This window comes from Erpetoichthys calabaricus, chromosome 1, assembly GCF_900747795.2.
Source record: "Erpetoichthys calabaricus chromosome 1, fErpCal1.3, whole genome shotgun sequence".
Taxonomy (NCBI): domain Eukaryota; kingdom Metazoa; phylum Chordata; class Cladistia; order Polypteriformes; family Polypteridae; genus Erpetoichthys; species Erpetoichthys calabaricus.
In genome coordinates, this window is record NC_041394.2 from 257,942,341 (window position 1) to 257,969,998 (window position 27,658).

General features: G+C 38.4%; 1 protein-coding gene across 1 annotated transcript in view; it reads right to left on the reverse strand.

Moving 5' to 3' along the window:
* Positions 1–27,658, reverse strand: part of chchd3a (coiled-coil-helix-coiled-coil-helix domain containing 3a) — a 232,886-nt gene that overhangs the window by 154,820 nt on the left and 50,408 nt on the right. Inside the window, exon 3 of the mRNA XM_028814380.2 lies at positions 11,472–11,553. Coding sequence (XP_028670213.2) covers positions 11,472–11,553 — 82 coding nt within the window. The remainder of the gene's footprint in view (positions 1–11,471; positions 11,554–27,658) is intronic.

Consider the following 27,658-nt stretch of genomic DNA (forward strand, 5'->3'; position numbering starts at 1 on the left):
CCGTATATATACACACACATCCCCGTGCACCTCCGTGGGCGCAGTGCCTTAATCACACACCGCAGGAAGCCAATGAGGCAATGAAGAACGACCGCACCCATGCATGCAGGTGCGACTCACTCCAATTACCTCACTAACTCCCCGTGGTCGTGCGATCGTGCTCTCAGAGGCTATACGGATTTAAAAAACCCGGCCTTTTTTTTCGGAAGCCGCAGACCCGCTATACCACAGGCGCCACTAATAGTTCTGGCCAGACAACAACATTTCCGGTTTCTGGGTCCTGACGACCCCACTTCCAGTCCCCGTACCGACGACGTCACTTCCACCAACCTGCTTTAAAAACCGATCAATCTCCCCTTGTATTCAGTTCTGTCTTGGACTCGATGCTGTACACAACTCTACTCCATATTTGCCTTTTGCTGCCAGGAATTAAAGGAATTAAGTATATGAGTGGCTTCCCCAAACCTTTATTTGTGTGTCAAGGCCATTTATTTCACAATGTATTAACAAGAAACATAACAGAAAGTAGTAATGACTAGCACATAAACTTCAAATATAAAGCACTTTAACACATTTCACTGGTATTCAATAATGTGTTTAAAAAAAGACATTAAATTAAGACTAGCTTAATAGAAGAGTAGATTTCCAGAAGAGATCTAGAATGTTGCAATAAAAACATGAAATTGCTCGAGTCTATGGGAGAAGTTAAAAGTAGTAACTTGTATAGAGGTACAGGTAATCCAACACATTTTAATTCACACCACCTATGACATACCAAAAAGAACACAAGCAATCTTAAAGTAATGCAATGCACTATTATACAAGATATTTAAACCTTTTTATATTTTAAAAAGGAATTGTCAAACTGATGCTGGCTGTGTACTTTGTATTTCAAGGTGTGTAAAAACATTAACAAAGCACAAATATAGCTGACAATGTATGCAAAGAATAAACTGTGTGCTCTCTGGTTTGTTATGTTTGACAAGACTGTTAAGTAATGTTTTCTTCAAATATAAAAAAAAAAAATAGTACATACAAGTGTGTGTACATGATGCTATACATGAGTCAGCAATTCAATAGAGCGGTTCTCAAATCATTTTTTTTTTTTTTTTTTTCCCTAAAAAGCATCACATTTCTGACTCACTGGTCATTCTTGCTTTTTCTTACATTATTAGGCCTGCAGAAGAACAGCAAATGAGCCACCTGTGTATTTTTTATATGTAGCTCCACAATGTGCCCTCTCACATGTTCTCCTTTCCACACGTCATTGGCAGTGTATTTTGTATTCCAAGTAAGCGAAAACACTGCAATGTAATTTCTTTTGAGTTCATATTGTAACAGGCACACTCAGTAAAAGCACTTTTAACTCTTTTCTTGTAAATGGTAGTTATCTGAAATACTCACTACAACTGGCTATATTCATTTTTGCCCCAGTACCAGAACACATACATCAGGCAGAGGTGACAGGAAAGCTCAATCACCTCCCAAACGTCAATGGAACATTTTCATTAACAAAAGCTTATAAAACATCACTACACTGACCATAAAAAAATTAAGTATAAAAGTCTGTTTCCTTAATGCAGTGATGCAGAGCTTCCTAGGGTGTCCAGTCCTTCTCACACTACAACATACTTAAATAACTGGAGAATTGGGGTAATTCACTGTCAAATCATCACACTTTTGAGCATCATCATCACAGATTTTAATGAAACCTGGCATGCTGATTTGGTCACATGAGTAGCCCATGGAACTGAAATTGCACGTCTTTGATCAGTATTAAGGGAGATGTAAGCTAACAAATTCTGAAGTTATTGGGGCGGCGATGAATTATGACTTTAACTTAAATATAAGATGAACAGAAATTGTTCTCATACTGTTTTAAAGTTCTTTTCCAACTCTATATTTTACGTAAATACTATGCTATCCCCAAAATGAAATATTACCATGTTATGAGTGATTATATTAGAAAATGAATAGTGAAAAAACCTTTATTTTAAAATTGGGAATTTTTTTTTACTAAAGCTAGCTTATAATGTCATGAACAACTCCAGAAAAATTGGTCTTTATTTTTTGAGTAGTTACTGAACTATCATTATGTATAGGTGGCATCACATAGTTTCATACTACTAATGGCCTTTATCATAGCATCCATATTGACATGAAATAGTATTGCAAGCACAGGTGTAAGTAATGACATCAATTAACACTAGAATTACCAGAGTCTACGGAAAAAAAGTCGTAGATCCGGCCCACCTTAAAACCGTTCTCACCTCTCTGCCAGCGTCTTTTGTCTTCTAAATGTGTGATTAAGACAAGCAGCAAGCAGCCGGCTATTCCATCCCCCACCGCCGCAGAACGTTCAGTAAGTTTTCCCAGCTCATGCCTTATTTGATTATCTGGGAGTGACTGAAGCGCTGGAGTTTTAGAGTATAAACAATAGATCGCTATTTGGAACACACACATTTCATGTGTGTTTCGTTTCTACAGTAATCTGTGTAAACACATTTTTAAAACAGAAACATTTTTCATATTTTAGTAGTAAATGACAAAATGTAGGCATAAACTATATAATGTATGAAGCCTGAAGTCCAAAGATCAAGTAAACACTTTCACAAAAGGTTCAAGGAAGAGAAAACAGCTTCAGTGGCATAGCGGTAAGATTTGCTGACTTGTAATCAAGAATCCCCGGTTCGATCCCCACTCACTGCTATATTTGCCGTTTTCAGTAGTGAGCTGCTCTTTTTGTTAATATTATACAGTACACACATACATTTGGTTTGCGTCTGTAACACACGGTGTGCATTTATAGGACTTGTAAAAGTTAACGTGTTTTTAACTTTTATTCTCTCTAAATTACAACCACGATACATACTACCGCCCCCTCACCCAGGGATCTGACGCTGTTATTATACATTGAAACGGAATAACTGGAGATGTGAGTGGTGTTTTGAGACAATGGAACTGGACATTCTCTCATCTGGAGGGATTAAAGCTGACACAGAAACGCTGGCGAATCTGCCTTCTTCGTGTCTCACCGTCAGTTGATTTTTTTTTATTCAGTTTTATTGAGTGTTCCTGCTCATGCTGAATTTGTGTGCACTTTATGGTGTATGATATCAAAAAAAAAAAAACACAGACATAGGTATATATGATATTTGGAATTATTCATTTTATGACCTGTATAGTACATATAGAAAACTTTGTGGCACGGATGCAACATTATTCATATTATTCATATTCATTCGCATAATATCTTGCGGTTTGTAATCGGTGACTGCGTGTTTTTTTCCCCTGATCTTGCCAGTCCCCACATGTTGCTGTATGCTGTTTCTTTTGTACTCCAGGACATGTAGAGGATAGAACAGTACAGAGAAATAACAGTTACAAGGACACTAGTTCATGTTAATTGTAGTATCAATTGTTAAAAAATATTTTAAAAGGAGCATCCCACATGAAAATATAATGATCTCATTAACTGACAGGACTCTGAGGGACAGTAAGCCTGCTGCAATCCGAGACAGCAAATCTTACCGCTACGTCACGGAAGCAGTTGTATTGTTCTTGAACCTTTTGTGAAAGTGTTTATTTGATGTTTGGACTTCATGCTTCACACATTCTATAGTTTATGCCTACATTTTGTAACATTTATTACTAAAATATGAAAAAGTTTCTACTTTAACAATGTGTTTACACAGATTACTATAGAAACGGAACACACATGAAATGCATGTGTTCCAAATAACGATCTATTATTTCCACTCTAAAATTCCACTTCACTCCCAGATAATCAATCAAGGCATGAGCTGGGAGATGCTCGTGCACGTTCTAAGTCGGTGGGGGGATGGAATAGCCAGCTGCTTGCAGCTTGTTTTTATCAGCACATTTAGAGGACAAAGGACGCTGGTGGAGAGGTGCAAATGGTTTTAAGGTGGGCCCGATCTACGAGTTTTTTTCGTAGACTCCAGTAATTCTAGTGTTAAGGTTCAAACTATGTTACACACAAATTGAACAGAAGCTTCATTAATGTCATTAGTGATACCTGCGATTGCCATACTATTCATGTTAAACTGGCTGCTATACAGAAGGCCATTCATGATATGAAACCAAGTGATGCCACCTATACGTAATGTGAAAAAGGCCCATTCCAATGTGACTAAGGGGAACATAAAGGGACTTGAGAGACATTTAGAGAGGTGGGTGGAAGACTTAATGATCTGCGGAATCCTACAAAAGAGCCAACACAAAGGAAAGGAAAGACAGATATAAACAGAGGCAAAGGTTAAGTGTGGAGGAAGGTTGACCACCACCAGAAAAAGAGGAAACCACCAAAATAATTACAAAGCCCTAACAATTCAATTCAAACAATGCTCCTTTAATGTGAATATAGATATGAATAACCCCATCTAGAACATTTAGGTAACTGAATAAATCCCAAAAAATAAAATGTTGCAGTTTTGCGCCCACTGCATAACACAGCAAACATCAGTTAGACTAGTTGAGAAGGCTTTTGGAAACATAAAATGCAGAGTCAAGTTCCAAAATCGCTTTCATATGATCAGAGCATGAAATTATGTCTCAGGCAGGAAGAACCACTTTAACCTAGATAGATAGATACTTTATTAATCCCAAGGGGAAATTCACATACTCCAGCAGCAGCATACTGATAAAGAACAATATTAAATTAAAGAGTGATAATACAGGTATACAGACAGACAATAACTTTGTATAATTTTAACGTTTACCCCCCGGGTGAAATTGAAGAGTCGCATAGTGTAGGGGAGGAACGATCTCCTCAGTCTATCAGTGGATCAGGACATTGACAGCAGTCTGTCGCTGCACACTTCAATCTCAGTCTAAAGCTGCAAGCTGCAAGTGAGGATCATATTAACAAACTTTTGGTTTCAAGGATCTAGTCCTTTGTATAAATGATACAAAAAATGGATGAAGTGGTGACTGACCACAGCTGAGTCATCAGCAAGCTTGACAATGATGTAGAGTCATGTGTAGCCATGGCCTCAAATGGGAACAAGAAGTACAGCAGAGAACTTAGATCACAACCCTTTGGAGCACCTATGTGAGAGTGAGGGATGAAGTGTGACCACCCACTCCAAACACCTGTGGTCTACCTGTTCTACCTTTCCAATTGTCTATATTACAAAAAACATTCCTTGAGTTGAACGCAGTGGTGCATGCATTTAGTGCATCATGAATGATTTTATCCACCCATGGTTTTGAGTAGGCCCTGATAATGACTTCTGGTAGTATTTCACTCATGAGATATCCAGTGTAACAAGTATCCCAGTCAGCAACACTCAGCATGTACTATGGAACAGCTTCTGATTGGTCTCACCAACAGATGACTGGAGCTTCTTGCTTTACCTTTTGTTTGTATCTGGACAAAAGAAAGATGGCAGCATGGTAAGATTTTCCCAACGGAGTGAGCATCTGTGCTTCATAACCATCTTTATACAGTGTATAGCAGTGATTCAGTCTCTTATACCCACCAATAGAACATGAAATATGCTTCTCAAAGTTAAGCATTCTTTTTTAGACTAACCTTGTTGAAATCACCAGTCACAATAAGGGCAGCATCGAGGTTAACATTCTGGTGGCGATCAAATGTATCATAGAGCTCAGTGTGGGCAATGTTGGTTTCCGCTCCATGTGGAATATACACAATCATGACAGTAAAACCCATCTATAAGTAAAAAATTTCATACCGAAAACCGTTTTTTATTTCTTTTATGATATGGATTTTTCTTATACCGCAACACCAGTTTAAATTGCCTAAACGATGTTCGGAACGTGGCGCAGCGGGAAACTGTTCAAGTGGGGACCTTTTTCACTGCTACACCGCTAAACACAGATTTGTTGCACTAGGGCTCTTTTTCACTGCTACACCACCAAATAGTGGGCGGTAGCATAGGTATGCTGCGCGATGAAAATGGACAGAGAGCCGAAAAAAAGCAGTCACATCTGTCGCCTGGAGATGCTTCAGTTTTAAAAGGTCAGATGTGTAAATACTGTTTCTATACTACTGGATAATACTGCAAGTCAAGTTGTACTTGTTTTATTTGTTTTCAATACAGTGTAATGTACCTGGGTACTGTGTAATAGTGCGACGACATTTTGACTTTATTCTCGACATTTCCACTTTAATCTTGACGCTTATGAAGAGAATATATTCTTTTGACTTTATTCTCGTAATTTGTCATTAAAGTAGAACATCGTAAACTAAACTTCATCATAAAATGAATATTTAATTTACTAAATTTTCTCAAACCCCGTCATAAGTTATATAGCACATTAAATGCTTTGTGTTAAGTGATTCATTCAGAGATGGGCGCAACTCTGAATGGATGGCATAATTAAACATGTATAACGAAGATATTTTTAAAGTTCTGAACACTCCGTGGGCTAAGTTTAAAACTAGTTTTAATTTCACAAAGACGTTTATCGTGTGGTGATTGGGTTATGTGGTTATGTAGTGAAAGAAAAAGGAAGGATAGGAACTGGGGTTTTGGTAGCCTACGTCAGATAGAGACAGCATGCATGCAATAAAGATAGCCCGCTCAGAACATGCATTGAATTCTGTGTTCGTGTCTCCGACCAGCAGATCACAAACCCAACATTTACACAATATTTAAGTTAAACCTGTGCGATAGCTATTCATACATCCAGTTTTTTGGAGCCTCGTCACACCTGCCATAAAGTTCTCTACACTGAACATACACCTGGGGACCCCTTTCTGCGAGGGAGCAGCACTACCGCCTCACTACCGTGCATGTGTAATACCTGCTTTAATGCATTTCATCATGAAAATGATATCAAGTATTTATCTTAGCATTCTAAATTTTCAGAAAGGAGGAATATCATGAAGTGAATGGATTCTGTATGGTGATCGCTTAAGAAGCGTAGTGATTAACCACTGGGTCGGGGAACGTAACACAAAGCATTTAATGTGCTGCATTAATTTATGACGGGGTAAATTAAGTAATTGATTAAACATTGATTTTAGGAAGAAGTTTAGTTTACAACATTCTACTTTAATTATGAAGTCAACTATGAGAATAAAGAGGAAATGTCGACTTTAATCTCAACATAAACGGCGAGAATAAAGTGGAAATGTTTACTTTGTTCTCGACATATAGTTTGTTTTTTTCTTCCCAGTATAGCTTAGCTTGAAGCAAGGTCCATATTAATGCAGTTTGCCTAAATGATAGTTCAGTTGGTAAAGATGTCATCACCAAGATTGCACTTGTTTTATTTTATTTTAATTTGGTGAATACTGTGTAATGCACCTGGGCTTTTGAAGCCTTGAAGTAATAGTGCAACTATCAGTAATAATACAATTATTTATTTTATTGTTATTATTTATTAGTTTAAATATTATGCAGTTTAACTCTTTAGGGCTAATTTTTTTTTGTTTCTTTTCTCCCAGGGCTGAATATTTTTCCAAAAACTAACATTTTTTAAAAGGAACACAAAGCAATTGTTTAACATATCAAATCAACAAAAAATATTTACTTTTGACAAATGTTACTGTCTTACATGTTGTATGAGCCTGCATACTCTATGATTTCACATACATATCACATACATTTTACACAGCAAAGTCCTGCAAAGTCTGATCTTGCTCAAAGCAGCCAATTTCAGTCATTGCTACATTGCACTCCTTACAATATGTGTTGCTTTGGTGCCTACTTTCAATTGTCTGTTGCTGCACTTTCTCACATATATTGTTAGTGTGTACTGTAGAGAGACAAGTCACCCATTTGCCATCATGCCATGCCACTGCCACCAAGTTTTCTGCCTGCATGAAAACCATATTGTCACCTCTTTTCATCTTCTGAAACTTTATGAACTTTACGCATGGCATTATAGCCTGGTTCACCCCATGGGATTTGCTTCTGTTTATTACAGAAGTGAATAAAACTTTGCAGCATCACGTACCTATCACCACGCTGCATAACCTGTCCAAAGCCACCAGGGGACAAAGCACGTTTGGACCAATGCTCCCTGAAGTTATATAACCAGTTCTGTCCCAAATCTATTTGTAATGCCACAGCACGCTTCATCTCGTCTTTTGTTGTGGGTTTCCACTTTGAAAAACAAGAATACGATGCAAGCGCAGCCCGCGATTCAAAAAATTTCTCTGCCTACCTGTTTGTCTCGTCTGACAGTAGCTGAAAAGCAGCATCAGGAGAGAGCAGCCTTAGTAGTTCAACAGCTGGTGATCTGTCGTGTCCAACAGCAAGCCATGCCGTCTTGTGAAGTCCGATAGCCAGATTGGCTCCCAACGGATCAATGTCTGTGTATTTATCCCATGCGAACCTTGCCGTATGTGCATCGGCTGCGTGAAGGCGCTCAACTGGCAGTGGATCAGCTGGCACGGCATCGGCTGGTGTCTGATCAGCTGATGCCTGCTTCTCACTCTCTTGCTCGATCTCCTGATCACTGTCAATAAAATCCGATTCTGAAAAATCAGAGTCCGACTCCGCAATAATGTGCAAAACATCATCTGCCGAGTGTTTTCTTTTCTGCACTCGCTTCGCTCCCTTGTCACATGTCGATGCCATCTTGCCATTGTTTACATTTTGCAACTCGCAAGGATTAGTTGCCGAGTCAACGAGTCTAGCATTCCTCCAAGCACAGAGGGAATGCCTGTGACGTGACAGTGAGATTTGTCGCCATTAACGGCTGATTGTCACCCTCTATCCCTGGATGTCGACTTTTGTCGACATTTGCCCTCAACCCTTTCTGTCGAAAAAAGTCGACATCCGCCCTAAAAGAGTTAATGATGGTAAAGTTGTTTAAACAGTCACTTTAACGTGTCAGTGGACAGAGATTGTTAACATTAACAGAAAGTGTAGTTGTTTTACAAAAAATATTTATTTATTCCTTTTCTAAGACATGTTCAGTGCAATACAACTTTTGACAAGCACTTCTGGATATTTTCCTAAGTCTAAATACCTCTTTGGATGGTTGAAGATATGTTGTCAAAATTATAATTTAAGTTTTTGCAAAATTTGTTAAATAAAAAGGTTCTATATTTTGACTGCATCTGTCATGCAATGTGATTTCCTTCTCTTCATTAGTGCTACCCCCTTGAAAAGTATCACTTTATGGGGCAATGCAAACCTGTATTAATACTTGTGTGCACATTAAAATGGTTTTTTTTGTACAATGTACAATGCTCTTGACAGTGGAATAGGTTATTCTTAGCCAGTAATTGCAGTGGAAAATGTGTTTAACATCCACTCATGCATGAGAAACAAATACCGTCAAATACCGTGAAACCGGGATAATTTAGAAAAATACCGTGATATAGAATTTTGGTCATACCGCCCACCCCTAGGTAGCATTAAAAGACAGAACACCAGTTTGACAATTGTTTTAGTTTGGGAAAATGGTTCCAAGGTTTTTAGAGAAAATAAGCAGGCAGGAATCAGAGAGGAAAGGTCCAATACTTCAATTGTGTTTACTTGTTCAAATATAATATCAGTTACATACAATATAATAGCAATGTACATGCAGATATATGAATTATACTATACTTACAGTAATATCAAAAGACCCAGAGCCATCATCCTAGACCAGTAGACTGAGGGAGCCCGCGTGTCAGTCTCGTCAGAGGATCAACTCGTGAGCCTGGTCCAATACCGGGCGGTGTGCACGTTTTCCCCACGGTTGAGCTTCCAAAGAAACTGAGGGCGGAACCTTCCCTTATATACTAATTGAGTGTCCTTGCCCAAAATGGCTTACGTGTAAGCAGTGTATACAGAAGTGATCAGTTTCTGCACACATCTTCCCACGGGACAACTTATGTGTTATCTCTACTAAGCCTAAAACAACCCTTCTTAGAGACATCAAAACAACTTACAGAAAAACATCTTGCATTAATTAACCTTTCCCTAAAACATTCTGAAACCCTTTATGAGAAAGAAGTTTTTGCACATTCTTTCGCTATCATCCCAAACATTCCAATCTTTGTAGCTGGTTTTGCACTGAAGCGACCAACCCCCTCTTACTCCTTTATTTCATCCCTTCTCCTGTTACAGAGAAAACCTTTTTATTACAATTAAATTGGATAATACACTGGCTATGTTGTGAGGTAAATGCAGAGAACTAGTGGACCTAGAATTGGTGGCTATTCATAAATATGTCTCACTATGAACTGCAGACTTGATCTTTATTGATATATACCTACTTACTCATTTACAAGACGTCATGTTCATTTCTGATTACTTTAACTAGCACCAGAATTTAATGTGCCAAGCTCTTCATATTTTCAGAAGCAGCAGAAACCACTGTTTTTTTAGTGTTTTATTATTTCATTTAAAGGTTTTATTTTCTTATTTGCTGATGATTAGTACTACAGTTCTGAGAAACATTTATAACCTACAATTGAAGTCAGAAGTTTACATACACTTAGTGAAATACTCTATGTCTATGAACACTGCTGGAAAAAAATACTTTTGCCCTGCACAAAGTAGATGTCTTAAACAATATGCCAAATTTATAGTTTGTAGGGATGCACAGATACCGATACCAGTATCTGGTATCGGCCTCGATACCACATTTTCTAACATTCTCGTACTCGTTAAAAGTCCACCGATACCGGGGACCGATACCACGGTCTGAGAAATGTCTATGTTTGAGCGGCGTGTAAGGGGTTAATCACAGGCGCCGAGTGCCCGCCCCCAGGCCCCGGCTGCAGCTCCGAGCGGGGAGAAGGCGAGGCGAGACATGTCAGCCGTGTGAAACTATTTCAAAGTGAATGAAGACGACAAAACAAAGGCGGACTGCAAATTGTCCTCAGCGAAATTGTCCAGAGGAGGCTCAAAAGGTAGCGCATTTAACACAAGTAATTTAATCAAGCACCTAAAATCCCAACACGACAACGAGTACAAAGAGTTTACCCACGCTTCTAAACCAACACAACCCATGCTGCAGCAAACTCTTGCAAGACGAGAGAAAATGTCCAGAGACAATCCACGTGCTGTGAAAATAACACAGGCAATTATCGAGTACATTGTATTGAGTGACCAGCCACTCTCGGAGGTAGAAAATGTGGGATTCCTGCGTTGCATACAACATGCTTTCCATTTTAAATAAATGTTCTTAATTCCAAACTAGTCCCTTGTTTTTTTTGTTAAATTATATGACTAAAGCTGTTACCTGTAAATTTAAATCATGTTTTTATTAAGTACTCGGTATCGGCGAGTACTGAAAGGCAAGTACTCGTTTTCCAAAAAAGTGGTATCGGTGCATCCCTAATAGTTTGTTTGTATAAAATCTGTGGAGGGGTTATAAAGTGAATTTTAAAGAATTCGCTCTAAGTGTATGTAAACTTATTCAACTGTTAAAATGATCATTTGTAAATACGTCAGTTTCATACCAAATAGATGATATTCTTATCTGAAAAGGCTATTCATGCTTTTTAGAACTACAAGGAAAAAATAGATTACCGTTTTTGCAGATTAGTATCTTGTATGAAACTTTCATTTTCCAAATTTTCAGTAGTTTTCTTATTAACAGCATCTTCTTTGCCTACAGCATACAAAGACAGAAATTAGAGTTTAACATGTACTCCTCTCCAAAGTCCCTTTAACAGTAAAGTATTAATTTGAGTCCAAAAAAAAGTATTTGGCATTCATTAAAAAAAAAAAAAAATCTAATCTCTTGCTAAAATCCCCAAATGCAAAATTGGGAAGAGGGATAGGAGTCAAAAAAATACTATTTTTAGTTGTGCCTAGTAAGAGTTTGGTGCTTAATAAATATAAAAAATTAAAAATGAGGTGGTAGGGCAAGAAAAAACACTGAGTAACCCTGGCCTAAAGATATAATGGGCCATTTTATAACATATGGATCAATAGTCTTGTTACTGTTAAGCATTTATTTGATTGATCTACTACTACTATTATAGCAAATCACATTACTACTGTTAGAAATAACCAATAAGTAACCAATATCAAAGACAGGGCTCTGCTTCGCACCATCAGCTTTGTATTAGTGGGGCCCCTGATCAGATGGTAAAACATTTCTGGGAGCCTTCATTTAAATGTTTGGGAACCCCAGATATAACTGATATTTGGCACAGCTTATCTGTAGTGTTCTTAAAAAAAAAATCACATTTAAGAAGAAATAAATAAAAAACATCTGAAACTTTTAATTTGCAGCTTAACAGAGAAATTAGTTCTTACTTTTATATTAAAATACAACCTGAAACCCAAACCAAACTTTTAAATGAAACAATTGTGAAATGCATACATCTCTTCTCAAATGACAGATGGTGTGCCTCAGTGACATTTGTTAAAACACAGCAACTGCAAGTGTGAGATAATAAATGTTGCCTTTTGCTTTTAAGTTAATGCAATGAAATGCAGATCTGGACCACTAAATCTTCCTTAGTGCATTAAATGAAGCTGCAAGTCAGAGGGCCTCGATGAATAACAATTAGGCATTATGAAATCCTAATTAGCAGTAAGTATTGCATAGTAATTCAATAATACTTTGTTAATATGAGCAGTTAAAAAAAGTTTACCGATAACTGCACTAAACTAGAGATTATATAAAAAAAACGAGAATTAAATCAGTACACAATGGCTAATACAAGTGTCTGAAAGGGTTAAATGTATATTGTTTAATGTCAAATTTAAAAAGAGGTATAACCAACTTTCTATAAATTATTTTGCTCAAACAATATTAACTGATATATAAATATTAATTGGTCAGATACTGCAAGTATAAACTATAAATATGAACTAATGAGCATTGTTAAGTACAGTATTATATTTTGAATTTTCTTCATATGCAAAATAACTTTTTCCATTAAGAAAAAAAGCTTAAATTGGAATTAACTGATTAAAGAATTTCTGTAAATGTGGAAATTTTCTTTTTCTCTTAATTTATTGTAATAAAAACTGTTGGTAATAGATTTGCCTGGCTTTCCATAATGGTTTTCATTTCACAGCACAATCAAGATGATATTGACCTAAATAAAATAATGAATTTAAAGGCTAATAATTTTCCCTGTGCCTATATTTTATACATATTCAACTTTCCACTTTAAAGACAAGCCTTATTCAAGTCAAATTATAGAAAGCTGCAATGAAAAAGCTGTCCAATCACTGTCACATTAGCATTACCTTTCACTCGCTAGGATTTTTTTCCTATTTATATTTGAGTATCCATGTGTAATAATATGTAAACCCATGATACTGAGATGTCTGTTGATCACCTTTGCAAATACAATTTGTAGAAGCTGGCCACAGATTCACACAAAGTGTTTATTTTAAAATAGAATAAAACACTGAGGAATATATTATTCCAGCCTAGTCATCAGTGGAAACTGCTTTGTATGACATCTGCTTATGTAAGCCTATGCATAACTGAAAGAGAAAAATATTGAATCAGTTTTTGATTTGTGTGTTTTTTTCTTTCTTTAAAACAAAATACCATACCGCAATGAGTATGAGGATCTCAGTCTACTGACATCATCCTTTTAGACAGAGTACCAAGCTGAGAGCTGTGTGATGTCTGGTGCTAGTTTGAATACTCCTAAAACTTTGTTGAATTGGGCCATACAGTACATTTCACAGAATTTTTTTTTGCTGTTTAATGTGCTTCTGTAAATAATGTAAAAAGCATCATTGTCATGCCTGTCTAACTCCACACATAAAAAAATCTCATCTCCAACTGCACCAAATTTGTGAAAATTTGGTACACTTACTTTTCAAGAAAATCCATCCATTTTCCAACCTGCTGTATCCGAACACAGGGTCACGGGGGTCTGCTGGAGCCAATCCCAGCCAACACAGGGCACAAGGCAGGAACCAATCCTGGGCAGGGTGCCAACCCACCGCAGGACACACACAAACACACCCACACACCAAGCACACACTAGGGCCAATTTAGAATCGCCAATCCACCTAACCTGCATGTCTTTGGACTATGGGAGGAAACCGGAGCGCCCGGAGGAAACCCACGCAGACACGGGGAGAACATACAAACTCCACGCAGGGAGGACCCGGGAAGCAAACCCGGGTCCCCAGGTCTCCCAACTGCGAGGCAGCAGCACTACCCACTGCGCCACCGTGCCGCCCTTTTCAAGAAAATCTGCCAGAAAAGTTGATTTTGTACATTTAAATATCTTGATTAGAGAATACTGTACAAATGCTGAAACTTTCAAAAACACCCTTTGAAAAAGCATTGCAGAATTTTCAATTTATCTTAAAACACAGAAATATTCTGAGTAAGTTTAATTACATATTAGTTTACCATTTCAAATTTACCTTAAAGTTTACTTCAACTTGTACATTTTTTACATTTTCCTTTTATACTTGTCCAACAGTAGCTCCTAAAGTCAAAATAAAATGCTAGCACAGTCACGTATGCAGCAGAAGCTTATGCCTGTTTACAGTAAGTTGAGGCAGTAAGGTGTCACACCAGCTGCATAAAATTTATCTGGTAATTCACAAGTTCTTTGTGATTGTAAAAGTGAAAAATGCAAACAACTTAAAATAAATGGCTTAATGTTTTCCAACACCTGCTGTTTACACCTATATGCCTTATTGGACATCCCATTCCAAAACCAAGAACAGTAATATAATTGCAAAGGTTGGGCCATCTTCATAACAGCCTTCACTCTTCAGGAGGGATTTCCACAAGATTAGAGTGTGTCTGTGAGAATCTCAGCCAAAAAAAGTATTTGTGAACTCAAGTACTGATGTTGGAAGAAAACACTTTGGCTTGCAATCAGTTTTTGCATTCATTCCAAAGGTGTTCAGTAGGGTTGAGGTAAAAGACCTGTGCTGTTCTACACCAAACTTGCAAAACAATGTCTTTATGGTCATGGCTTTGTGCTCAGAGGTACAGTCATTCTGGAACAGAAAATTTCCTTTCCCAAGCTGTTTACACAAAGTTGGAAGCATGCTAAATGTCTAAATTCTCTTTGTATGGTGTAGCATTAACAGTACCCTTCACCATTATCCCCCCTTCACCAAACTTTACAGCAGACACCATACAGTCAAGAAGGTCAAGATCATCTGGCTCCTGCCAAACTCAAATTCACTCATTAGATTGCCAGATAGTGAAGTGTGATTCATCACTTCAGATAACACATTTCCTCTGCGCCAGAGTCCAATAGTGGTATAATTTACATCACTCCAGCAACACCCGGCATTATGCACAGTGATCTTAAGGTTGTGTACAGCTGCTTGGCCATTTAAGACCATTTCATGAAGCTTTTGAAACAGAATTTTTGTGCTGATATATTGCTTACAGAGACAGCTTAGAATTCTGTTGTCAGTGATAAAACAGAAATAGGCAGCCCACTCTGAGTTTGCATGGTCTACCATTTTTGACTGAGCTATTGTTGCTCCTACCTTAACAGGAAATACAGGTGTTTAGAGATCTTTAGTAGGTATTAAACTACTATAGATCCTTTAAGCTCATGTTTAAATTTTTTATAAAAAAAAAGGATAAGCAGTTTATAATAATAATTTTAAAAATTAGGCTAGTACTACTCAGGGCTCATTTAACATGAGTCATTTAGGATTTTTACTTGGACGAGTCCTGATTCTAAGAGGACTACGTTTCCACAGGAGATGCCAGATAATTCAAAATCCCAAGTTCAGGGCTGCTTCAGTGTTGTTGAACTTGAGGAGATACTATAGATAGCATATATTGTAGCACGCAACTGATGGATCTTGTCCAGGTGTCCATTTAAAAAGACAGTGTACACTCCCTAAAGTGGCACAGGACATCACTCCAGACCAGAGAGGTCATAGACGGATGTAATCACAAGCCAAGAGGTGTCCAGGGTGTTCAACCCCCAAGGCACATCCAACCATTTTCAGGACCTTCTGGAATCAGACGGCAACTCCAATAACTCTCAGGTGGTATGTAATGTGGTATAGATGATCTCGGACTACCAGCCAGGACACCAGACCTATGAAGAGTTATTTACAATTTATGAGCAAGGTTCATAAACTGTCAAAAGTCCACATAAAATAACTCTCTTTTGCAGTTTGTGGTATGGACTATTTTTCAACAAGTAAAACAAACACACTTGCTGCAAGAAACTAAATAATACACTTTATTCATAACATAAGGATAACATAAGATGAATACATTAAATTTTATACAAATAAAAGAAAATAAACAACAGTTCTTTTCCTCTTCTATAGAAAAAGTCATGAGTTACAAATTCTTCTTTCTTAATTCCTATCTAAAGAATTACCTAGGAAACAAATAGTTTCAGAACAGCTTTAAAATATCAGAATTCTAATCTTTCGGCCAGACTGATGGAGAAATTCTTACCTAGTTATAAGTTTTACCTAGTTTTCTTACCTATCAATCTTATCAGTCCAATAAAATATTTAGTAAAAATCAATATGCAAAAGCCAATATCACAACATTCAGCACTTGCATTTGATTTTTGACAAATTATTCTGAATATTAAATTAAATCTGTAATGCCCCAACCACTTTTTTTAAGCGTGTCTACATTAACTGTGCCCCTGATGAGCATGGAAAAAAAATGGAGCAACAACCACAAAAGGAAGCATTTAGAACAAATAAGATTAGCACTGCTTCCTGCAAATATTATGATTTTACAGATGAAAGTTGAAGCAGTACAACACTTAAAAGTAAAATGTGTTACTGGTTATGAAAAGGCTATCCAAGCACATGCACACTAAGTTTTCATCTATTCATTCCACATGCTTCTTACTACTGAAACATTACAATCAATTTTTTATTTATAAACTGCATTACCAGCCATTTTATTTTCATTTTGAGTTTTATTTTTGTTTAGCAGGTGAAATAAGCTACCTAATGACTGTGAAAAAATCCGTCCTTCATTTAAAGTTACTGTGTTGTTCTGTCTTCTCGTTTATGGCCAGTTTATACTTATGCACGCACATTATGACTGCCACGCAGTCCCAGTATTCTTTTGATGTGTCCTCTGAGCACGTTGTCAGAAATTAACGCGATGCATTTGCGAGTTGCAGTACCAGCAAAAATATGGGTCCCATGTGTGTTCAAGTTTTGATATGTGACGTCAACATTGTTGTTTACTATCAACATGAGACGCCAAGGCACAATGCAGCTCCAACAAGATAAATCTGCGTGCTTCGATGTTTAATGAGTGGTTCAATGCAGTGAAGCAAATTAAACTTAAATGCCAACATGCAAATGTATTCATGGTGGTTTCTTCATCCATTTCTCACACAGGCAATACAAGCATCACATATTCCCCATCGTAATGACATAATACATTTAAAGGTCTCACATACCATATTCTGTGTTGCTGTCTTTTTTATTTTTTGTACCTTTGCAACAGCATCAGAATGCAAAGAATTTTTTTTTTTTTTTTTTTTTTTTAAACTTTACCATTTTTCTTTTCTCAACTCACAACACAGAGAAACCAGACATCATTTTCTCACCATGATGATTTCTCGCAGTGCCACCTGGTGGAATCCTACGGATTTACTTAAAGTATATGCACAAGTATATTCTGTACACTGCTTGCATAGCAACAGCATCCTCAAGCACACATGACTCGTAACGTTAAGTATATCCCCAGCCATAGTGTTCTAGTGTCCTTATGTACTCACCTACTTGGGATATTGACGCTGTTAGCTACCTTGTGCTATTTAACAGGCGACGATCCCTAAGCCATGCCCATAAACAATCAAAAGTAGGTATATAAAGAGGCTTAAAAAATACCTGTTCTAAAAGATAAGGTAATGTCTATGCAATGTTTATCTTTAGTTAACTTTTTTTACCAAGTCTTCATTAAATGGTAGGTTTTTTTACTACAGATTCTGTTAATTGTTAGATTTGTTTTTTAAGTGTGTTTGAAACACTGGTTGATAACTTTTTCAAAACTGTTTTAACCTGAGCCATGAAAAGCACCATAAATATATTTATGTTACTCATTATTTGCCATAGTTTAACTGTTCTGTTTAATTATTTATCTTAGACCACACATACAAATAAAAGTCATCAGACTAAAGAGATGGATATTTTAAAGCAATTAAAGAATTAGATATAATGTCACCCTTTGTACTTTATTAAATTACTCTCTAATGGGGGTCAGAAACGGCAGATATGCAAATACATTATTTGGAACCATTACAAATCATGTAAATCAAAAGTTTTAGGCAGGTGTGAAAAAATGCTGTAAACAAAGAATGCTTTCAGAAATATAAATAATGATTGTTTATTGTTATCAATTTACAAAATGCAAAGTGAGCGAACAAAAGAAAAATCTAAATCAAATCAATATTTGGTGTTACTACCTTTTGCCTTCAAACCAGCATCAATTCTTATAGGTACACTTGCACAAAGTCAGGGATTTTGTAGGAGTATAGTCAGGTGTATGATCAACCAATTATACCAAACAGGTGCTAATGATCATCAGTGTCACACGTAGGTTGAAACACAGTCATTAACTGAAACAGAAACAGCTGTGTAGGAGGCTTAAAACTGGGTGAGGAACAACCAAACTCTGCTACCAATGTGAGGTTGTGGAAGACAGTTTCATGTCATGGCAAGATTGAGCACAGCAACAAGACACAAGGTAGTTATACTGCATCAGCAAGGTCTCTCCCATACAAACATTTCAAAGCAGACTGGGGTTTCAAGATGTGCTGTTCAAGCTCTTTTGAAGAAGCACAAAGAAACGGGCAACGTTGAGGATCGTAGACGCAGTGGTCGGCCAAGGAAACTTAGTGCAGCAGATGAAAGACACATCAAGCTTATTACCCTTCGAAATCAGAAGATGTCCAGCAGTGCCATCAGCTCAGAACTGGCAGAAACCAGTGGGACCCAGGTATACCCATCTACTTTCCGGAGAAGTCTGGCCAGAAGTGGTCTTCATGGAAGAGTTGCAGCCGAAAAGCCATACCTCCGACGTGGAAATAAGGCCAAGCGACTCAAGTATGCACGAAAACATAGGAACTGGGGTGCAGAAAAATGGCAGCAGGTGCTCTGGACTGATGAGTCAAAATTTGAAATATTTCGCTGTAGCAGAAGGCAGTTTGTTCGTCGAAGGGCTGGAGAGTGGTACAATAATGAGTGGGAGGTTCCTTGAATGTTTGGGGCTGCATTTCTGCAAATGGAGTTGGAGATTTGGTCAGGATTAATGGTGTTCTCAATGCTGAGAAATATAGGCAGATACTTATCCATCATGCAATACCATCAGGAAGGCATATGATTGGCCCCAAATTTATTCTGCAGCAGGACAATGATCCCAAACATACAGCCAAAGTCATTAAGAACTATCTTCAGTGTAAAGAAGAACAAGAAGTCCTGGAAGTGATGGTATGGCCCCCACAGAGCCCTGATCTCCACATCATTGAGTGTGTCTGGGATTACATGAAGAAAAAGAAGGATGTGAGGAAGCCTACATCCACAGAAGATCTGTGGTTAGTTCTCCAAGATGTTTGGAACAACCTACCAGCCGAGTTTCTTCAAAAACTGTGTGCAAGTGTACCTAGAAGAATTGATGCTGTTTTGAATGCAAAGGGTGGTCACACCAAATATTGATTTGATTTAGATTTCTCTTTTGTTCATTCACTGCATTTTGATGATTGATGAAAATAAATGATTAACACTTCCATTTTTGAAAGCATTCTTTGTTTACAGCATTTTTTCACACCTGCCTAAAACTTTTGCACAGTACTGTACATATACATGTATTATGATCTGTGAATTGTATGATAATGAATGAGGAGTTTTTCTTTGCTTATATGAAACAGAGAAATGGAGAAGGAGAGAGAGTCAGCATGGCAGACAAGGAATTGAATGCAATAAATAAAATACAGTGGCAAATCAAAGAAAAAAGAAGGGGAGATAAAACAAAAATGTTTGGGGGGAAAAAAACATGTTATCCGAGATTTTTTAAGGCACAGCTATTCATGAAATTCTGGCAAAAACACAAGAACAGCTTCATTTGCTAATACTGAATTTAACATTATTGTGAGAAAATACACAAAGTTTTGGACTTTAAATTGAAAAGGTGTGTATACATGTCAGTATGGTGCTGATCTTCAATACATAATGTGCTTTGAGAACATATTGAAAATCAAGCATTTTGGTAAAAAAAAAAAAAACACTAGAATCCCTGAAGGTTAAGAATTATTTTTGTTGTCCCTGTCTTCCTTAAATTTTCCTGACGTACACCAAAAAGCTCATAGCTCCTTTTCACTGCGCTCATAGCACACTTTGTTTTTTTTTTGTTTTTTTTAATGTGTGGATTAGCAGAACGCAGCCTGCTACACCCCCCCACACCACCACTCAGTCAGATGAAGGCATTACCCTGCTACAATCCTCACAGCTGAAGTCTGTGTTGAAGTGTTTATCTGGCAATGCATTTGTAAGAAATTGTATGTATTTCAAAATCACACTATCATTACCTACACATTTCATGTGTGTTCCGTGTCTAAAACAATCTGTGCAAATATAGAATGACAGAGGAAACGTGAGGTAAGAGATGCTGATCACACAGCTAAAACAGAAAATATTTTTCTATGTTATAGCAATAACGACATAATTTTAACATGAAGTGTAGGATGTGTAAACACTGAAGCGCAAATATCCAAACATCATTGACGTCTTCAACTTTTGTAGCCCAGCACTAGGTTAATCCTTGGTGTGAAAGAGACTGCTCCAGCCTTTCGTTACAGCCTCACCCTAGGCTACAGAGTTCTTGCTATGAAGCAGATTTCAATTGCCCAAATGTTAACTGTGACAAAACAAATAACCGAATACAAATAACACAGCACAAGAACAGAAGTTATTACACATAACCAGGGACTCTTTATAACACATGTTAAAGCAAAATGGGGAAGCCTGTCTACATTTAGTATTTTGTAATAAATCAGGATAGAATTCAGGGGGTATATCAAACCATTAGGATCTAGGGACATTAATATAATTCATTTCACTGTGTTTATGTAAAGAAAATATTTAAAAATAATTACATTTAACTTTAATATAGTATAGTTTGAGCAGAATCTAAAAAGGATGAAATAGCATAAGCTTTCAAGCGTGGAGTCAATCTAGGAGCACTGAAGCATAATTAAAAACATTTTACATAAATACAGGATATGTTCATCAGGAAATTTTCAAGCAATAAGAATTTTTTTCAAAATCACAGTGGATAAATAAGGGATTACTAAGAAAAAAATAACTGTACAATGAACTTAGGACAAGTAACTCCAATGCTAACCATATACCTTATGTGAGTGCATGACAGCAAAGTTTAAAAATTATATTAAGATTACTAAAAGGCAGTTAAAGAGAAATACTGCAGAAAAGGTGAAAGCTGACCCAAGTCGATTCTTTTGCTAATTTAGCAGTGAAAAAAAACAGTCAAGGACAAAGTGAATTGCTTTAGGAACAGTAAAGGCAAACTAAAATATGCAAAGTGAGAAATAAGGAGCAGTTTAAATTTGCATTTTCCTGATACCTTCACAGACTCTGAAAACCTCACAGCAGTTACAACTATCAAAGAAGTATTTAGTGCTTTAGTGGTCCTGCTCAGATTAAAATCACTGGTACCAAATAACATTTATCTATTTAATGTTTAAGCGGATAAGTCCATACAAATGAAATTTAATAAAGCACATTTTTCAAAAATTACTCTACTTCACTTGAAATCCCTCCATCTTGTCAAAAGCTGCAGCTATTCTACAATGCATTTTGTTGTTGATATTGTTTCTATTCAGCCCATGGCTTTGAAGTTATTTCTCTTCTGGTATTTACTAATTTCACTCATAAATGTGCATAAATTTATACTTTAACTAGGGGGGCAACCCCCAGTTGCAGCCAGGCTGTCCTCTTTGCTCGATCAGCTGCTGGCTTGCTGTTGCTGCTGCTGTGCCACACAGCAGCTGTCCAACTCATTGTATTTTATTTCCAGCCCCGGGCGTGGTTAAATCTCTTGGCACTCTTGGTTAAATCTCATCTCACGGGATGCAATTTCTTGATATTTTTTAGTTTATAATTTGTAATATAAAATGGAATAAGAATCTGAAAATTTAATAACATCACATTAAAATTCGATAAATCTAAAATATACTAGATCGAAGTGTAACTAAGGAAAGTTTTAGTCCCTGATCTAGCCCAATCATTTAAATCCCTAAGCCACATGAAAGTTGGCACTTTTGCAATGACTTCCACCATCTTTATCAAGTCCCACAATTCAATGCTTATCCACTGCCGTGAGTGGATGAGCTCCTCAAGCAGCTGGATAAAGCCCAATATCACTGCACAGCAAAGTTTTTGCTTCTTGTGTACTGTTGGGTGTTTCTTATAGATTTTTGGGTGCTGAACACGAATATCACATCAAATCTTCAGTTTTGTCATGATTTTTTCTTATATTTGTATCCAAACATTTTCGCTCCCGTAAGTGACTTATCAACAACAGTTTGTGCAGCCTGGGCATGTCCAGGAATGGAATCAGGCGAGGTTGGAAGCTTTTCTGTGGAAGCTATCATTTGCTGTCGAATCCACTTTTAAAGAGACTGGTATTATAATTATACATCCTTTTCTTTACTTGGACACTACATGTTTATGTCTTAATTACAGTTCTAGACGTGAGTGTGTGGAAGTAATTAAAGTAGGGGTTGGTTTTTTTTTTTTTTTCTTTTTTTCTACCTTAAAGTAGACTGTTTAACATCATACCCTTGGTTTATTACTATTTCTACTATTGCATTAGGATTTACTATGTTTATCCTAGATCACTTTTTTAAATCATTCCCAGGGTTCATTATTTTCCATCCATCCATTTTCTTCCGCTTATCCGAGGTCGGGTCGCGGGGGCAGCAGCTTGAGCAGAGATGCCCAGACTTCCCTCTCCCCGGCCACTTCTTCTAGCTCTTCCGGGAGAATCCCGAGGTGTTCCCAGGCCAGCCGGGAGACATAGTCCCTCCAGCATGTCCTGGGTCTTCCCCGGGGCCTCCTCCCGGTTGGACGTGCCTGGAACACCTCACCAGGGAGGCGTCCAGGAGGCATCCTAATCAGATGCCCGAGCCACCTCATCTGACTCCTCTCAAAGCGGAGGAGCAGTGGCTCTACTCTGAGCCCCTCCCGGATGACTGAGCTTCTCACCCTATCTTTAAGGGAGAGCCCAGACACCCTGCGGAGGAAACTCATTTCAGCCGCTTGTATTCGCGATCTCGTTCTTTCGGTCACTACCCACAGCTCATGACCATAGGTGAGGGTAGGAACATAGATCGACTGGTAAATTGAGAGCTTTGCCTTATGGCTCAGCTCCTTTTTCACCACGACAGACCGATGCAGAGCCCGCATCACTGTGGACGCCGCACCAATCCGCCTGTTGATCTCACGCTCCATTCTTCCCTCACTCGTGAACAAGACCCCGAGATACTTGAACTCCTCCACTTGGGGCAGGATCTCGCTCCCAACCCTGAGAGGGCACTCCACCCTTTTCCGGCTGAGGACCATGGTCTCGGATTTGGAGGTGCTGATTCCCATCCCAGCCGCTTCACACTCAGCTGCAAACCGATCCAGAGAGAGCTGAAGATCACGGCCTGATGAAACAAACAGGACAACATCATCTGCAAAAAGCAGTGACCCAATCCTGAGTCTACCAAACCGGACCCCCTCAACACCCTGGCTGAACCTAGAAATTCTGTCCATAAAAGTTATGAACAGAAGCAGTGACAAAGGGCAGCCTTGGCGGAGTCCAACTCTCACTGGAAACGGGTTCGACTTACTGCCGGCAATGCGGACCAAGCTCTGACACTGGTTGTACAGGGACCGAAACAGCCCTTATCAGGGGGTCCGGTACCCCATACTCCCGGAGCACCCCCCACAGGATTCCCCGAGGGACATGGTCGAACGCCTTTTCCAAGTCCACAAAACACATGTAGACTGGTTGGGTGAACTCCCATGCACTCTCCAGGACTCTGCTAAGGGTGTAGAGCTGGTCCACTGTTCCACGACCAGGACGATAACCACACTGCTCCTCCTGAATGCGAGGTTCGACTATTCGACGGACCCTCCTCTCCAGAACCCCCGAGTAGACTTTTCCAGGGAGGCTGAGGAGTGTGATCCCTCTGTAGTTGGAACACACCCTCTGGTCCCCCTTCTTAAAGAGGGGGACCACCACCCCGGTCTGCCAATCCAGAGGCACTGTCCCTGATGTCCATGCGATGTTGCAGAGACGTGTCAACCAAGACAGCCCTACAACATCCAGAGCCTCGAGGAACTCCGGGCGTATCTTATCCACCCCCGGGGCCCTGCCACCAAGGAGTTTTTTGACCACCTTGGTGACCTCAGTCCCAGAGATGGGGGAGCCCACCTCCGAGTCCCCAGGCTCTGCTTCCTCAGTGGAAGACATGTTAGTGGGATTGAGGAGGTCTTCGAAGTACTCCCCCCACCGACCCACAACGTCCCGAGTCGAGGTCAGCAGTGCACCATCCCCACCATATACAGTGTTGACACTGCACTGCTTCCCCCTCCTGAGACGTCGGACGGTGGACCAGAATCTCCTCGAAGCCGTACGAAAGTCGTTCTCCATGGCCTCCCCAAACTCCTCCCATGCCGAGTTCATTATTTTATTATCTTAATATCTTAAAATTGCTGAAGATTATTTTAAGCTTAAAGACTGTTAATGATTATATTTTTGGCAGATAGTATTTAGACTTCAGCTGCAATAGATATCTCTACTTTGTTTTAATTATCAAATGCCGCTGCGGGGTGGGGTTTGTTTTGTTTCAAACGTGCTTTGTCTCTTTGTATGTCAAAGGATTGGGACATTGCTAAGTGGGATCAAGCCTCATGCGGTGTGGCAAAGTGGGGGGGTGGGGGGATAAAGGGGGGAGAGAAGGAGAGCAGGCTATATCTAATCTATTCTTCTAATCCTTATAACTATAAATATCAACGCAACAATAAGCCATATGGCAATAACTCATGGAGAATTTTGAAATTAAGATTAAACTGCCTCACTACCAGTTAAGACTATAAAATGACATTAAAAACTCAGAATCAATGTCTCCATGATGGGACAGTTAACTTTTAAAGGCCTGAATCACGAATTAAAGAGAAAGAAAGTATGCTCTCACCTAACAGGCTTAAACGCTAAAATAGTATTTTTACAGGAGACCCACTTACTAAGCAAGGATCAGTTCAGACTACAAAAAGACTGGACTGGCCAAATGTTCCATTCTAACTTTATAAAAAAAAAACTAGAGGTGTGGGAATTTTCATACACAGCACAGTCCAATTTGTAGCATCAGATGTAGTATCGGATCCTGAAGGGAGGTATGTGATGGTCATGGGCAACTTATTTAACAGTAAAATGATTTTGATAAATGTTTATGCACCCAATGTCGATGATAAGGAATTCATGCATCCATTCCCAATGTGAACACTCATAAAATTATAATGGCTGGGGACTTTAATTGTGTTTTAAATCCACTCTTAGATAGGACTCCTGTGACAGGGGGGACGACATCTAACACTGCAAAGACAATTACACAGTTTTTAACTGACCACAACTTATCAGACCCCTGGAGATTTCTTAACCCAAACTCAAGAACATATTCGTTCTACTCACCAGTGCATCATGGCTACTCAAGAATTGATTATTTTTTTATAGATAATAATTTCCTGCCTACGATCAAATCGTGCAAATACGACACAATTGTTATCTCCGACCATGCCCCTCTACTCTTGGAGCTAAAATCATTAAGCCCCTCACACTCACCTCACAGATGGCGTCTTAACCCTCTTCTATTAGCAGACGACAACTGCACAGAATTTATATCCAAACAAATCAGCTTCTTCCTAGAGACAAACACGCCAACAGAGGTTTCTGCAGGAACACTGTGGGAAACTCTAAAGGCCTTTTTAAGAAGACAGATTATTTCATATCTTTCCCACAGAAATAAATTAGAAATCAAGAAAGTGTCAGAGCTAAGAAGCGAAATTACAGTAATCCCTCACTTATCGCGGGAGATAGGTTACAAGGCCGACCGCGATAACTGAATTTCCGCGAAGTAGGGACACTATATTTATTTAATTATTTAACGTGTATTTGGACGTTTTTAAACCCTCCCTGTATTGTTTACAACCCACCATTTACTCTATTAAAAACAGGGACAACTGCTAAGCAATATGAAATCGCTAGATAAGTTTACACTTACTGTATAGCGAAGTACACGTAGCAGCTTGTAGGCGGTCATGACGTCGTCGACATTGTTGCAAAGATTCCTAAGGCACATTCCATCCAGACTACTGCCTTATCACGTCCACTTGCAACTCGTTTTGCACCCTGGTTAAAGGACACTGCGGCTGTAGATCTTATATGCTTTTCCTCCTTTTTAAATAAAAAGAATCGATGTCCTGCAGCAGTGTAGCTGTTCCCTTCCTTCAACATATCCAAAACTTTTACCTTTTCTGCAATCATTTGCATCTTCTGTTGGTGCTTGGACACGGCCTCTGAAGCATTAGCACGTTAATGATGAATGAGTGAGATGAGACTTCCTGGTTAATGCAACACTCCGTCGCTGAGCCAATCAGCAGCACACAGGAACTTAACTGCGTGCTCTGATTGGGTAGCTTCTCAGCCATCCGCCAATAGCATCTCTTGTATGAAATCAACTGGGCAAACCAACTGAGGAAGCAAGTAAAAAGACCCATTGTCCGCAGAAACCCGCGAAGCAGCAAAAAATCCGCGTTATGAATTTAGATATGCTTACATATAAAATCCGCGAAGTCGTGAATCCGCGAAAAGTGAACCGCGAAGTAGCGAGGGATTACTGTACTAGAATAGATGAAGAACAAGCCAGGCATCCAAGTGAAGCTCTTCACAGGAAAAGGCAGGCCCTGCATACAGAACTCAACATCTTGACAACTAAAGAAACTGAACAACTTATTTATAAGTCGAGACATCATTACTATGAACACGGAGAAAAAGCTAATAAGCTTTTACCTCAACAAATTCACAAACAAGAAGTTCGCAATGCAATACCAGTAATCACCAACACGAATGGAGAAGAAATCATTGACCATAAAAATATAAAGCACACATTTAGAGATTGTTATAAATCCTTATATTCTACTGAGTTCAAAGAAGACAACACACAATCTAATACATTTCTGGATACATTACAGACACCACAAATAGATGCTTTAAGTGCTGAGGAACTGGATAAACCTCTGACGCTATCAGAATTACTAAATGCTATAAAGTCACTTCAAAGTGGGAAATCAGCAGGCCCTGATGGTTACCCCGCAGAATTTTATAAGAAATTCTTCACTCAGCTAGCTCCCCTCTTATTGGCAACATTTACAGAAGCTAGAGACAACCAAATACTACCTCAAACTTTTCATCAAGCATTAATCACCGTCTTTCCTAAAAAAAATAAGGACTTGTTACAATGTGCATCATACAGACCAATTTCACTCCTGAATAATGATGTTAAGATACTCTCAAAAATTCTAGCTAGAAGGATGGAGACAGTGCGACACTCGGTAATATCACAGGATCAAACTGGATTTATTATATATATATATATATATATGTGTGTATATATATATATATATATATATTATATATATATATATAATATATATATATATATATATATATATATATTATAATATGTATATAT